The 16,567-nt window shown below is 32.2% G+C and overlaps 1 protein-coding gene across 1 annotated transcript in view; it reads right to left on the minus strand.

Moving 5' to 3' along the window:
- LOC136025971 (clustered mitochondria protein homolog) overlaps nt 1-16,567 on the minus strand; it is an 86,620-nt gene that overhangs the window by 40,734 nt on the left and 29,319 nt on the right. Inside the window, exons 6-9 of the mRNA XM_065702090.1 lie at nt 11,935-12,164; nt 8,472-8,803; nt 2,890-3,277; nt 1,238-1,461 (exon numbers count right to left, since the gene is read on the minus strand). Of these exons, the coding sequence (XP_065558162.1) occupies nt 1,238-1,461; nt 2,890-3,277; nt 8,472-8,803; nt 11,935-12,164 (1,174 nt within the window). The remainder of the gene's footprint in view (nt 1-1,237; nt 1,462-2,889; nt 3,278-8,471; nt 8,804-11,934; nt 12,165-16,567) is intronic.

The raw sequence follows: 16,567 nt of genomic DNA on the forward strand, positions 1-16,567 counted from the left end.
CAATGTTTTCAAAATACTATTTGGGTAATAAATAGACGTTGTTAGACAAATTTCTATGGAGAGACTCAGCCCCGTCTATCTGAGTACATCATTCCTTAAAATCTTACAAATTCAATGATTGTAAATACAACCTTTCTTATGGGATCTTTGCTGCTCCGATGTCCCTTACATTTTGCTGTTATTTCTACGCGGTTCTACGTTTTCTTTAAAAATATAGTTATTTGATTTTCTCTTAGGCTTTTACTGTTTTCTTTGAATAGAATGCGGTTCTTGATGTCTCAGATTAAACTCTTATTATCATTTAAAATTAACAAGCTTAATATCCAAATTGCGGTTTTTACCTTGCGATAGAATGGCATCGGTTTTTCAACCAAATAGGCGGCTACTTTTGCCTCCCCAGAATTTTCTAGAGCACTTCCCCTTTTTTTACAAGGATAGTTACTGTTCAAGCTGTCGCTATACTATCACCATTACAGTCAAATATAATATATATATATATATATATATATATATATATATATATATATATATATATATATATATATATATATATATATATATATATATATATATATATATATATATATATATATATATATATATATATATATATTTATATATATATATATATATATATATGTATATTATATATATATATATATATATATATATATATATATATATATATATATATATATATATAAATATATATATATATATACATATATATATAAATATATATATATATATATATATATATATATATATATGTATATATATATATATATATATATATATATAGATATATAAATATATATATATATATATATATATATATATATATATATATAAATATATAAATATATATATATATATATATATATATATATAAATATATATAAATATATATATATATATATATATATATATATATATATATATATATATATATATATATATATATATATAAATATATATATATATATATATATATATATATATATATATGTATATACGTTTATTATATTTATATAAATTTATCAAATTTTATTTATATTTTAAAGCTATTTTTTGAAGCAATGCTTTGAGAATGACTTTAGTTGCGACCTAAGTAATTATCAGATTGATGACAATTTCATAGAGTAGTTTTACAAGACCCGTTTCCACATAGTTTTTTTTGTGTATTATGTGCATTGATTTCAGAAAAACTATTTTCCATACAACAAAAGTGAATTACCTTTTTGTCATCTTTTTCTGTTGTGGGTTTGCTCTCTATAGCTTTACCAGCCTGTTTTTTAAGTCCAACTTGTTGCAAATGATATGCCGCAAATTTAATGAACATCATATAACGCGACTCCACAAAAGCGTCAATCAGTTCCTGTCGAAGTGTAGAAAGCTTGTGTTGGTGCTCAATAGGAAAGCCCATGCTTCGCACTTCTTTTGGAAGCTCTTCATTTTCCACTGCAATAAAAAACGACTTATTTAAAGTAGGCAATCAGTTGAAGTCACAGACCGTGACGCAAGAGGGCAAATAAATTTGTAACTATCTACAACGGAAACGTGCCATATGCATTTCATCACCTAAAATGTCGATATTTTATCACTTCCTATATTTTTCATACAAATTTGCCTGTTTTCTCCATTTTAGGCCAACAGCCAGATATATCTTATCTAGATGGATAGCCTCTAGATTTGTTGACACGTTAAATGTTTTAACACTGCGTGTAAATTTATACGCAAAATCGTACACCCCCCCCCCCCCCAAAAAAAAAAATCTGTGGCTTATCTCTGTTAATGAAAATGAATAAACAAATAGAATAAACCAAATTTATTACTCTAGAGCAGCGCTGATCAAATTAGGAAATTAGCTGACCTAAAGACCATTAGGAAAAGCAGAAGTAGCAGTAGTAGGACCGTAAAGTCGTAGGAGATTAAATTTGGAAGCATGTACAACAAAAACACGCTCTAGATCTTTACTGATCTAGCGCAGTGCTTCTCATATTAGGAGACAAGTCGATGAGAAAACCATTAGGAGAAGCAGAAGTAAACAGTGCGTGGACCGTAAATTCGTAGAAAATTAAATTTGGAAGCATGTACAACAAAAGAACGCTCTAGATCTTTACAGATCTAGCGCAGTGCTTCTCATATTAGGAGACAAGTCGATCAGAAGAACATTAAGGGTAGAAGTATTTTTTGCAAAGCGATCAAATCACTTCTTTCATAATACACTAACTCCTAAACAATCGCTCATTTAAACCTTTGTAAAGTTGTCCATTCCGTTTACTAGAAGTAGTAGCGGCTCTTAAAAGGGCTTGGCTAACACTGTTACTGCATTGCCGACTCAACGTTAAGGTAGCAGAGGTTGTACACGCTGAGAAGCAATCCTAGATTGTAATTTGTCTAAAGCTTTTACTTAGGTCAACTTACGAAAATTTCCAATTATGTTGCTTTCTACAATTTTCTCGAACATAATTATTGGGTGTCGTTTGTACCTTGTGGACTTTTCAATAAATATATTCCATAAAATAAGAAATTTGCGCACCCTGAGAACAATTTTCAGCCATAAAAGCAGTTCTACACTTTCTGAATACACTTGAACCCCTTTTGTTTAATTTCTATTTTCACCTTTTTGTTAGTATTGAATTTTGGAAAAAGACAGATTAGAATGACAAGCTTCATAGCCCTTTAGCCATAGTAGCGCATTGGAATTCAAAAATAAAGCGGTTAATAGTTCAAGAAAATAAAAAAAGAGAGCGAAAGAGAAAGAGAAAGAGAGAAAGAGAGAGAGCGAGAGAGAGAGAGAGAGAGAGAGAGAGAGAGAGAGAGAGAGAGAGAGAGAGAGAGAGAGAGAAGAAATAGAGAGAGAGAGAGACGAGACAACAAACTTACTCTTAAGAAAGTTAACATCAGGAGGGAACGTTCTCAACAAATCTAGCACGTAGTGACGTCCATCATTACCAATTATTCCTTTACATTCAACACTGGAACAAAGCTCCACCTCTTCTCCTTTGTCATTGACCACTTTATGAGGCAATATTTTCAATTGTTGTGCAGCCTTACCAAGCAAATCCATGTATTTTGGATGACTGACAATTGTCTTACCAAAATCTATAGAGCCATAAATCACTGACTGTTCTTGTTCTCTTTCTAAAATCCCAGGTATTATAGACTGGGCTGTCACACGATAGCCACGATAGTCAATAACAACTGTACCGAGTGTGTAAAGGCCTTCCATATCCACAGCACTGTAGACTTTCACTCCTTGTAAATCATTTTTCTAAAAGTAAAAAGGCCGATCAAAGAAATACTTAAAGCCTGGTTTAGAGGACTGTTAAGAATTCAGCAGTATCAACCAAAAACAGAGACATTTTCCATTTTTATTTTTTGTCATTAAACAAAAAAGAAGAAAAATCAACAACAGAATCTTAACTTGGAATAAGCTGGCACTATTACCAAGAACGAGAGTCCCCCCCCCTTCTAGAGAAGCTAGGAAAACTCGTCATAAATGATTCTGTCTCAAAAGCCAGCCAAGACAAATCTTTGGCTAGTAGGCTAAATCCTAAGACTGCTTCCTTTTTCAGCCAGGTTCACATAAAATTCTAGATGGCGCTAGAAAATTAACTTCAAAGTTTCTACCCGGCGCGCAATAACTGGGATAGCCTAGCAGCCATGCTACTTGGCAGTTTTAATGGTTTAGCGAATTATATTAGCAGATTTTGTTAGAAAATGCCAGTACTTCCACTATCCCTGAATTTGTCGGCAGTTTTTGAAATTTTGTTGAGTTCTGCTACTAGCCGCTTTGGAACTTTTTGCATACCTGGTTACTACCATGCATAATGTGATGGACATGTTTTAGACAGCGCCGCTGATCCTTAATAATATTACTAAGATTTTGGAATTCCATTCTTGAGCTTAAGATCCTGGGATATACTTTTCCACTTTCTTGACATCTTGAGATTTTTCGTATTATATATTATATAAATTTGAAACATTCCAGTATCCACCAGAAGAAAGATTATACGTTTAATTACTTTGAACAAGCTGTTGCTTAGAGTTGCTCAGAATCAAAAATGATTCTAGCAAACTTTGTCTTTCCCTCAAGGACAAACACAAAACGGTAACGAGTATCAAAGCTATCTTAACACAAGTTCTGCGAAACCGGTTCTATTATGTCCGTTCATGTTCCAAGTTGACACACAGCCTCTATTCAACTCTTTAAAGATTCTGAGCGATTTCACTCTATGACAGCAATAATTAGCACATAAATCGATGGCAAACTTTGTCTTTCCGTCAAGGACAAACATAAAACAAAAAAATATTATAAAAATAAAACAAAATAATAAAAAAAATGAAACAAAATAAAAAGCGACTATCCAGAGATACCCAATCAATTTGACAGAACAGATAGCTTATGTGGTTTGAAAGATAAAATTAGCAAAAGAAACTTTGTCTTTCCGTCAAGGACAAACACACAACAAAAAATAGGACAAACCCAAAACGATAATAGATACAAAATAAAAAGCGACTATGCAGACATACAATCAACTTGACAGAACAGATTAGCTTATGTGGTTTGAGACAAAATTAGGGAAAAAAAAACTTTGTCTTTCCGTCAAGGACAAACACAAAACAAAAAATAGGACAAACCCAAAATAATAGAAACAAAATAAAAAGCGACTATGCAGACATGCAATCAACTTGACAGAACAGATTAGCTTATGTGGTTTGAAAGATAAAATTAGCAAAAGAAACTTTGTCTTTCCGTCAAGGACAAACACAAAACAAAAAATAGGACAAACCCAAAACGATAATAGATACAAAATAAAAAGCGACTATGCAGACATGCAATCAACTTGACAGAACAGATTAGCTTATGTGGTTTGAAAGATAAAATTAGCAAAAGAAACTTTGTCTTTCCGTCAAGGACAAAAACAAAACAAAAAATAGGACAAACACAAAACGATAATAGATACAAAATAAAAAGCGACTATGCAGACATGCAATCAACTTGACAGAACAGATTAGCTTATGTGGTTTGAAAGATAAAATTAGGAAAAAAAAACTTTGTCTTTCCGTCAAGGACAAACACAAAACAAAAATAGGACAAACCCAAAACGATAATAGATACAAAATAAAAAGCGACTATGCAGACATGCAATCAACTTGACAGAACAGATTAGCTTATGTGGTTTGAAAGATAAAATTAGGAAAAGAAACTTTGTCTTTCCGTCAAGGACAAACACAAAACAAAAAATAGGACAAACCCAAAACGATAATAGATACAAAATAAAAAGCGACTATGCAGACATGCAATCAACTTGACAGAACAGATTAGCTTATGTGGTTTGAAAGATAAAATTAGCAAAAGAAACTTTGTCTTTCCGTCAAGGACAAAAACAAAACAAAAAATAGGACAAACACAAAACGATAATAGATACAAAATAAAAAGCGACTATGCAGACATGCAATCAACTTGACAGAACAGATTAGCTTATGTGGTTTGAAAGATAAAATTAGGAAAAAAAAACTTTGTCTTTCCGTCAAGGACAAACACAAAACAAAAAATAGGACAAACACAAAATGATAATAAATACAAAATAAAACGCCACTATACAGACATGCAATCAACTTGACAGAACAGATTAGCTTATGTGGTTTGAAAGATAAAATTAGGAAAAGAAAACTTTGTCTTTCCGTCAAGGACAAACACAAAACAAAAAAGAGGACAAACACAAAATGATAATAAATACAAAATAAAAAGCGACTATGCAGACATGCAATCAACTTAACAGAACAGATTAGCTTATGTGGTTTGAAAGATAAAATTAGGAAAAGAAAACTTTGTCTTTCCGTCAAGGACAAACACAAAACAAAAAAGAGGACAAACACAAAATGATAATAAATATAAAATAAAAAGCGACTATGCAGACATGCAATCAACTTGACAGAACAGATTAGCTTATGTGGTTTGAAAGATAAAATTAGGAAAAGAAAACTTTGTCTTTCCGTCAAGGACAAACACAAAACAAAAAAGAGGACAAACACAAAATGATAATAAATACAAAATAAAAAGCGACTATGCAGACATGCAATCAACTTGACAGAACAGATTAGCTTATGTGGTTTGAAAGATAAAATTAGGAAAAACAAACTTTGTCTTTCCGTCAAGGACAAACACAAAACAAAAAATAGGACAAACCCAAAACGATAATAAATACAAAATAAAAAGCGACTATGCAGACATGCAATCAACTTGACAGAACAGATTAGCTTATGTGGTTTGAAAGATAAAATTAGGAAAAGAAAACTTTGTCTTTCCGTCAAGGACAAACACAAAACAAAAAATAGGACAAACCCAAAACGATAATAGATACAAAATAAAAAGCGACTATGCAGACATGCAATCAACTTGACAGAACAGATTAGCTTATGTGGTTTGAAAGATAAAATTAGCAAAAGAAACTTTGTCTTTTCGTCAAGGACAAAAACAAAACAAAAAAATAGGACAAACCCAAAACGATAATAGATACAAAATAAAAAGCGACTATGCAGACATGCAATCAACTTGACAGAACAGATTAGCTTATGTGGTTTGAAAGATAAAATTAGGAAAAAAAACTTTGTCTTTCCGTCAAGGGCAAAGACAAAACAAAAAATAGGACAAACCCAAAACGATAATAGATACAAAATAAAAAGCGACTATGCAGACATGCAATCAACTTGACAGAACAGATTAGCTTATGTGGTTTGAAAGATAAAATTAGCAAAAGAAACTTTGTCTTTCCGTCAAGGACAAAAACAAAACAAAAAATAGGACAAACACAAAACGATAATAGATACAAAATAAAAAGCGACTATGCAGACATGCAATCAACTTGACAGAACAGATTAGCTTATGTGGTTTGAAAGATAAAATTAGCAAAAGAAACTTGTCTTTCCGTCAAGGACAAAAACAAAACAAAAAATAGGACAAACACAAAATGATAATAAATACAAAATAAAAAGCGACTATGCAGACATGCAATCAACTTGACAGAACAGATTAGCTTATGTAGTTTGAAAGATAAAATTAGTTTATTAAAGTATATGTTTCGATATTAGAGAAACAGTTTGCCCTGAGCCACATACATTACACAACCACTATTGAAAATATATTGAAAAAATATTATATATATAATAAGAAAAAAATATATTGAAAGAACACAACCTATTAAAAATATTGTAGAAAATCCCTATTAAGGTTCTTTCCTCATATACATAATAAAAATATAAATATATAGAAGTTTTTTTACGTAAGTTAATTCCTAAGTTACGTATATTTTTTACTAATAAAAACGTTTGTTAAAATTAAAAGTTCTAGTTGCCTTTTTAAGTAGCCGAAAATTTGGAGGGCAACTAGGCCTCCTTCCCCACTCCTTATTTCTCAAAATCGTCTGATAAAAACTAAGAGAAAAGCGATTTAGCCAAAAAAAAGAATTAATATGCAAATTTCATTTTAATAATTTATGTGCGGAGAGCCAAGATCAAACATGCATTAATTCAAAAACGTCCCGCTCTTTACGCTAAATTTTTTACTCTTTAATAAAGTAGAATTTAGAGAAAGAATCAAACTTTAGCGTAAAGAGCAGGGCGTTGAAAAGGGAACAGCCCCTTTCATACACGGAGTAATTTCTGTTCGTTATAAGTTTTAATGTCGCTCCTTACTTTCAGTTAAATAAACTAATTTTTTTTATTTATATTCAACAAGGAACCGGGGAAATCCATCTTTATCTTTTGTAAAACAAAAGTGGGAAATATTATAATATTTTGCTAATAATTACTAGCAGTATAGGAAAGGATAATCCTCGGTATTTAAAGACATTTTTTATTGAAGAGGCTGCAGAACACGATAATATAAATAATTTAAAGTGAATTCCTCTTCTTATTTAATGTAGGACACCTGTTTGACTTTTTTTTTGGCACTTAATGAAGCTGAAATGACTATGTCATTTGGTGAGGTAGCCAAAAAGGTTAATTAAGAAACTTCAAGGGTTTTAAAAGCTGTGCCCTTTTCTTCCCCTCCGAATGGTCCATTAGCGCCAGCTTACGATACAAGACCACTAAATTCCGGGATTTGTTGTTTTGTCTTCTTATTTTATTTTATCTTCTTCTTATTTCTTATTTTTATTATTCTTATTATTATTTATCTTCTTCTTATTTTATCTTCTTAATTTGTTATTAATTTATTTATTATTTATTATTATTATTTATTATTATTTATTATTATAGTTTATTATTATTATTTAATTTATTATTTATTAATTAATTTATTATTCTTATTCTTATTTATCTTCTTCTTATTTTATCTTCTTAATTCATTAAAGATTTAATTTATTTCTAGCTTCACGAGTATCGAAACGAGTAAAAAAAGTATTCTCGGTAAAAAAAAAAAAAAAGACAAAAAAAAGATATACTTGGAAAAATAAACATACCGGTGCAACAAAAGCAGCAGCGTCCCCACCTAGCTCTTTATAATGATCCTTCACATCAAAACCCAATGAGAAGAATATATTATTCCAGATAAACATCTGCATCTTCGCATCTTCACCGGGATTGATTGCCATTACGTTACCATCTATGACACTTACAGCGCCTCTAGTAGCTGCAGCCACGAAATCACTATGCACTTTGAAGATGGCACGTTCGCGTAGAAGCCTTTCAGGTAGGTTTTTACGAGGAAGTTCTCTTGTTGTTTGCAGTTCCTCATTCCAGTCCCGTGTTTGGCCAGGGATATGCTCTTCATAGCCAAGCTTCGAAGAAAAGGCTGTAAAAGACGAGATAGAAGTTGACCAATCAAACAGCAAAGCTAGCGATTACGCAATAAATTCAAAGACGTCGTTTATTTCTAGTTCAGGGGGCGGCGGTGAAAGTACAAGACTATTTTCTTGCACCCCGTTAAGAATTTTGTCCCTCCGCCCCCATGTTAATAAACAACCAAGAGAGATAAAACTCTACAAAAAGAAAACTTCAAACGAGACGACGGCCAGTAGAATTGAAAGACTAAAACAACGCGGATATTTCGCCTGTATCCAAACAAGGCGTCTTCAGCACAAGATAGAAAATTAAAAGAAAACTAATCTAAAAACAAATAAAAACCACCACCAATAATAATAAATACAATTGTCGCTACTTATCCACGTAGGGAAAAGCAGCTATTTGAGTTACTTCAATGAGAATCAAAGAGCAGTTCGGCTTAAGAACTTTCACCCCCCCCCCCATGTTGTCAAATTCTGACAGCTCGTTATGGTTTAAGGGAGGGTGGTGTCGCCCAGCCCTTCCCCAAAACTCCTAAAAACGATACATTAAAAGGAAAAAAACATTATCTTTGGTATCCAACCCAAATTCATAAACAATATGAAATTCAGAAGCCGTGTTATGACTAGAGAAGGGCTAACGGAAACCTTTGAATCTTCGACTGGTCTTCAGCAAGGCTGCCTGCTATTACTGAACTTCTTCAATCTCTTTTTCACTGCAGTCCTTTCACTCATGGATAGCGCATCTAGTGCCTTCGCAGAAGGAGTAGTGATAGAATAACTAGCTTACACCGATGTTATAGACGAGAAATTTGCCTTTCTTGGTAGCTTACCTATCTCTGACAATAACCTCTCCAAAGACATAAAAAGACACATGGCATTTGCAAATTCCAGTTTTAAAACTCTGACGCTCATCCGGAGGAATAAGAATTCATCCACAATTCTTAAGGTGAGGGTATTCAACTCAGCCATCTTCCCTATCACCATTTATGCCTGTGAAACTAGGGCTCCTAAAATTGATGTTTGGGGTTGGAACCAAAATCACTAAGAGGCATTTCTGGGACCACTTCCCGTGATAGAATATCCAACACCAGGCTCCTTCTAAGTCTAAAGATCACACCTACCGTACTCGAAACCAGCAACAACTTAGATGGTTAGGGTGAACCACAAGCGTATGGAAAAACCTCACCTGCTAAAAATAGTTTTTGGAGGCTGGGCACATGGTTCTCGCCCAGAGGACATGCCTAAAAGAGACAGAGATAACTTTTTCGTCACTGAACATGTACCTTCTCCACCTGGTAGGAGATAGACATTCATAACGGAGTTAAATCAATAGACTGGTGAAAGAAGTGGCCCCAATACAACCTCCAAGGACCGATGGGAATCAAGTCAAGCAAGTCAAAACAATAATTGCATTTTTGTTTCACGTGTATATTCTATATTCTCTTACTTATTTACCCTTTTCAGTATTATTTCATGTTGTTCTTGCTGATGGAGCATTTGGCGTAATGGCTAAACTTAAATGAGTCTTCATTTATGTAAAGAGGCATATTTAAAAATAAAGAAGATCTACATTTTTAACGATATGCGAGATCCAATTAGAAGTTGGGATGACCCAAGCAACCACCTTTTGAAGTACAAGAAGGAAATATATGACTTATAGCAGTTACAGTCCACTCCCGACGATTCGAGTGCGGATTAGGTTTGCAACTTTTTTCCTCCTTAACTAATAATTATGAGCTTCTAGATAAGCAATCGGTCTTAAAAATCCCATTGTCATTACTCACCAAATTCAACGAAAAGAAGAATAAAATTTTAGCATCCAGCCTTTTGAAATCTATTTGTGCTAGAGCAAATGATGCTTTCGCATTGGTTTAATTGAGACATTTTTTTTTCAAAATTAAAACGAGAAATATTGAAAACTAGCTTCTATTCAAGAGCTTCAGGTGATTTTTTTTTTCCAGTTTTAACTAATTCCAAAATTGACCAAATTTAGTTAGGTGGTAGATTTTTATGAATACATGCCTATTTAAATTGATAAAACGATTTTTTTTCAATTAAAGAAGGGTCCTAATTAAAATTAAACGTCGGACTCACAATTTGCGGTAACACTGAATTAAGACGGATGGTCTACGCCATAAGGGCTTATGCTCCGTCGTTTCAAGTTTATCTTCCGCGGCTTAACTCCTTTTGACACGTATCTAGGAAATTCAACTAAGACCATGAAAAAAAGCACATATTACTCTGATTCCCAGGACTACAGAACATAAATAAGTTGCACTTAATTTAACGATATTTCGTATTTGCGCGAACTATCCAAGAAAAATTTCTTAAGTAAATTAACTGATACTTCCTTTTTGTCACTGGTTTCGCTTCTTCTTTTTCCTAAAGAGAATAGTGTTCAATATACTTTGTAAATAATTAAAGTGTTCAAAAAACTGCAATTAAAATGCTGGTAAAAACACAAAATTATAAGAAAATTGTCCCACGGCCTTAGTTTGCAAGCTCTGAGATTAGTCAAGGTGACAACCAGGGAAAACTTTAATAAAAAGCTAACTATGTTTCCTTGTTCTTCTATGAAAAGAAATACAGTCCCTCCATGGGTTTTGGCTGTATGCACTAAGTGGACGTGTTTTGGCAAACAGTTTTGACTATTTATTCCGACAGCATAATTTTGTCTTTACTCATAGCCCTAAAAGTTCGGTAGATTTAGATGTTAAAACGAAGACGTCCAAACAGAACATACTTCGCCGTACTTTATTTTATTGATGTTCATTATACACTTAACCACGAAGGTACGGCATGTTCGGGGACGAAAAAATTGTCTCCGTCTCCTTTGGGGGTGTCCTCTAGGGCGAGAACCATATGTCCAGCTATCAAAACTATTTCTAGGAGTTGAGGACTTTCCATACGCTAAGTTGTAGCTGGTTTTGAGTACGGTAGGTTTGACCTTGAGACTTAGAAGGAACTTGGTGTTGGATATTCTATCATGGGAAGTGGTCCTCAATTCAAGCAATCAAAACAATAATTGCATTCAAATGTTAAAACCAAGACGTCTAAGTCAATCAAACAGAACGTACTTTGCCTGGCCCAAAATACTGATTTAACTATGGTTTTAAGCAAGAATCATTAATAATTTTACCATCTTCAGCTCTTATTGCATCAATTGTGTGATCAGTGGCAATACCAGTCCAGGAGAAAACCTGATAGGGGGTGGCCACTCGCTCAAACGGATGACGCGATGTGCGTTTCTTCTGCAAAACAGCAAAAACTTTCTTGAAGACTGGACTTATCTGGTTGAGTAATTCAATTAGCGAATGTGATAAATACGACGGATTGCAGGGTTTAGGGTTAAATTCATCATCACTGGACCTGCAAAGAGAAAGGATCATATACATAGATAAACGTGAAATTTATCAAAACTGGTCTCCTAAATAATCTTCAAAAAATTTTCCTCTTTAAAAGGAGGATAAATGCTGACATTGGTGGCATGTTTTGGTTATTGATTGCTATAATAGCTTACTAATAACATATACAATAATCTTATAATTAGTAACGTGACCATAGAAGTAGGAAATATAATTGATGGCTAATCTTGCTGAGTTTTATCAGAATTCATTTCATCTTTTCTGTCATCATAGTAGTTTGGGAATCAATGCTAGTCTTATGTTGTCAATGGGAGAAAATCTCTGTGTTCAAAAAAAGACAATATCGAATCCGATACTCTTTTGCATATGTTTACCATATACAAGCGAGATAATATAGTGATAGTGCTCCGAGCATTAGCGTTTTAAAGTTCTCAAAGTCAGCTGAAACACTATGGTTCTACACAGGTTTACCATGTAAGAGTGTAATTAACTAGTGACAGTGATACCAGCAATTTGTTTTAGCTCCTAAAGCCGGCTGAAGTTCTAATTGTCAGGTCTCTAAAATGAAACTGCCCCCTGTCAATTGAAGACAGAGCGCTGGGTGTGTTTATCTAATTTGTAAAGCATATTTTTTTCAGAAAAAAAAAAAAAACAGATTCTCCTACCGAAAAATACCAGAAACAAAACTTAAACCTATCTAAAAATCTCATTTTGTTAAGAATATTGATCATGCAACCAATCAGTCAAGTAGCTGCTTAATGTAGCAAAATCTGTACCTGTTTTAGCAACTCAAGCTATGTTTTCTTACTATCACATTAATAACCATTAAACTTGGAAAAGATTGAACCATTGAACCATTTTTTACTGAGACTTTTTGTCGAGTTTTCTGCCACCAAAAGATTTTGGCAATGGATGCTTGTGTTTGCCACCCAAAAGATTTTGGCGATGGATACCGGTCTAGTTCTATATGTATTAACCTCATCGATTACCAACAAGTCTTTGGGAACAGAAAAAACAAAATCATGCCCGAATAATACTGGCTCCCGGAATGAATTTGATAAGACAAGATAAGGTAATAAAATAAGGCACGTATTTTTGTATTTTTTTTTTTGTATTTTTGCTGACATTTTGCAGTGTCTTATTTTTAACAAATTCTTTCCAGAATTAGCACAATTGTGATCCAATCAAGTGCTACGACGCTAAAATCTTAAGTGAACTTGAAAAGTGGAATCAATCCAGCAACTTTTCGGCCATGTGAAAATGTCATTGTGAATGGTTCTAACAGACTACATTTTCCTAGTAAAAATTACTGAAGAACCCAAATAGCTCAAAAGTTGGTGATATTACCGCAGTGTTGCAAGAGTTATAACCCAAATTGTGTCAAAAAAGTCCTCTTTCAGTAATTTTTTTTTTTAATCTGGGAGAGTACAGAATTTCATTAGCCAGGAATGGCACACAGTATAAAATTCCATTTTTATCTAATCTTACCACGAGTCAGTGAAGCATTGTCATGTTGTATATATAATTTTCTAACAATTTTGGACGATTTTTATGTAAAATGTTAAAAAGAGAAAAGAAAATTTTGTCTAGTTTTTGCGGTTATAATTTAACACATTTTCGCTTAAAAACTGAAGTTTTCAAGGCCCAATAAGTGAAACGATAATATTTTATAAATTCAAAATTAATGATCAGTAATTTTTTTTTTTATAATCTGGGAGAGTACAGAATTTCATTAGCCAGGAATGGCACACAGTATAAAATTCCATTTTTATCCACGAGAAGCTGAATGCCAATTTTACCACGAGTCAGTGAAGCATTGTCATGTATATATAATTTTCTAACAATTTTGGACGATTTTTACGTAAAACGTTAAAAAGAGAAAAGAAAATTTTGTCTTGTTTTTGTGGTTACAATTTAACACACTTTCACTTAAAAACTGAAGTTTTCAAGGCCCAATAAGTGAAACGATAATATTTTATAAATTCAAAATTAATGATCAGTAATTTTTTTTTTTATAATCTGGGAGAGTACAGAATTTCATTAGCCAGGAATGGCACACAGTATAAAATTCCATTTTTATCCACGAGAAGGTGAATGCCAATTTTACCACGAGTCAGTGAAGCATTGTCATGTATATATAATTTTCTAACAATTTTGGACGATTTTTACGTAAAACGTTAAAGAGAGAAAAGAAAATTCTGTCTAGTTTTTGTGGTTACAATTTAACACACTTTCACTTAAAAACTGAAGTTTTCAAGGCCCAATAAGTGAAACGATAATATTTTATAAATTCAAAATTAATGATCAGTAATTTTTTTTTTTATAATCTGGGAGAGTACAGAATTTCATTAGCCAGGAATGGCACACAGTATAAAATTCCATTTTTATCTAATTTTACCACGAGTCAGTGAAGCATTGTCATGTATATATAATTTTCTAACAATTTTGGACGACTTTTACGTAAAACGTTAAAAAGAGAAAAGAAAATTCTGTCTAGTTTTTGTGGTTACAATTTAACACACTTTCACTTAAAAACTGAAGTTTTCAAGGCCCAATAAGTGAAACGATAATATTTTATAAATTCAAAATTAATGATCAGTAATTTTTTTTTTTATAATCTGGGAGAGTACAGAATTTCATTAGCCAGGAATGGCACACAGTATAAAATTCCATTTTTATCCACGAGAAGCTGAATGCCAATTTTACCACGAGTCAGTGAAGCATTGTCATGTATATATAATTTTCTAACAATTTTGGACGATTTTTACGTAAAACGTTAAAAAGAGAAAAGAAAATTTTGTCTTGTTTTTGTGGTTACAATTTAACACACTTTCACTTAAAAACTGAAGTTTTCAAGGCCCAATAAGTGAAACGATAATATTTTATAAATTCAAAATTAATGATCAGTAATTTTTTTTTTTATAATCTGGGAGAGTACAGAATTTCATTAGCCAGGAATGGCACACAGTATAAAATTCCATTTTTATCCACGAGAAGGTGAATGCCAATTTTACCACGAGTCAGTGAAGCATTGTCATGTATATATAATTTTCTAACAATTTTGGACGATTTTTACGTAAAACGTTAAAAAGAGAAAAGAAAATTCTGTCTAGTTTTTGTGGTTACAATTTAACACACTTTCACTTAAAAACTGAAGTTTTCAAGGCCCAATAAGTGAAACGATAATATTTTATAAATTCAAAATTAATGATCAGTAATTTTTTTTTTTATAATCTGGGAGAGTACAGAATTTCATTAGCCAGGAATGGCACACAGTATAAAATTCCATTTTTATCCACGAGAAGCTGAATGCCAATTTTACCACGAGTCAGTGAAGCATTGTCATGTATATATAATTTTCTAACAATTTTGGACGATTTTTACGTAAAACGTTAAAAAGAGAAAAGAAAATTTTGTCTTGTTTTTGTGGTTACAATTTAACACACTTTCACTTAAAAACTGAAGTTTTCAAGGCCCAATAAGTGAAACGATAATATTTTATAAATTCAAAATTAATGATCAGTAATTTTTTTTTTTATAATCTGGGAGAGTACAGAATTTCATTAGCCAGGAATGGCACACAGTATAAAATTCCATTTTTATCCACGAGAAGCTGAATGCCAATTTTACCACGAGTCAGTGAAGCATTGTCATGTATATATAATTTTCTAACAATTTTGGACGATTTTTACGTAAAACGTTAAAAAGAGAAAAGAAAATTTTGTCTTGTTTTTGTGGTTACAATTTAACACACTTTCACTTAAAAACTGAAGTTTTCAAGGCCCAATAAGTGAAACGATAATATTTTATAAATTCAAAATTAATGATCAGTAATTTTTTTTTTTATAATCTGGGAGAGTACAGAATTTCATTAGCCAGGAATGGCACACAGTATAAAATTCCATTTTTATCCACGAGAAGGTGAATGCCAATTTTACCACGAGTCAGTGAAGCATTGTCATGTATATATAATTTTCTAACAATTTTGGACGATTTTTACGTAAAACGTTAAAAAGAGAAAAGAAAATTCTGTCTAGTTTTTGTGGTTACAATTTAACACACTTTCACTTAAAAACTGAAGTTTTCAAGGCCCAATAAGTGAAACGATAATATTTTATAAATTCAAAATTAATGATCAGTAATTTTTTTTTTTATAATCTGGGAGAGTACAGAATTTCATTAGCCAGGAATGGCACACAGTATAAAATTCCATTTTTATCCACGAGAAGCTGAATGCCAATTTTACCACGAGTCAGTGAAGCATTGTCATGTATATATAATTTTCTAACAATTTTGGACGATTTTTACGTAAAACGTTAAAAAGAGAAAAGAAAATTTTGTCTTGTTTTTGTGGTTACAATTTAACACACTTTCACTTAAAAACTGAAGTTTTCAAGGCCCAATAAG

This window comes from Artemia franciscana, chromosome 4, assembly GCF_032884065.1.
Source record: "Artemia franciscana chromosome 4, ASM3288406v1, whole genome shotgun sequence".
Lineage (NCBI taxonomy): Eukaryota > Metazoa > Arthropoda > Branchiopoda > Anostraca > Artemiidae > Artemia > Artemia franciscana.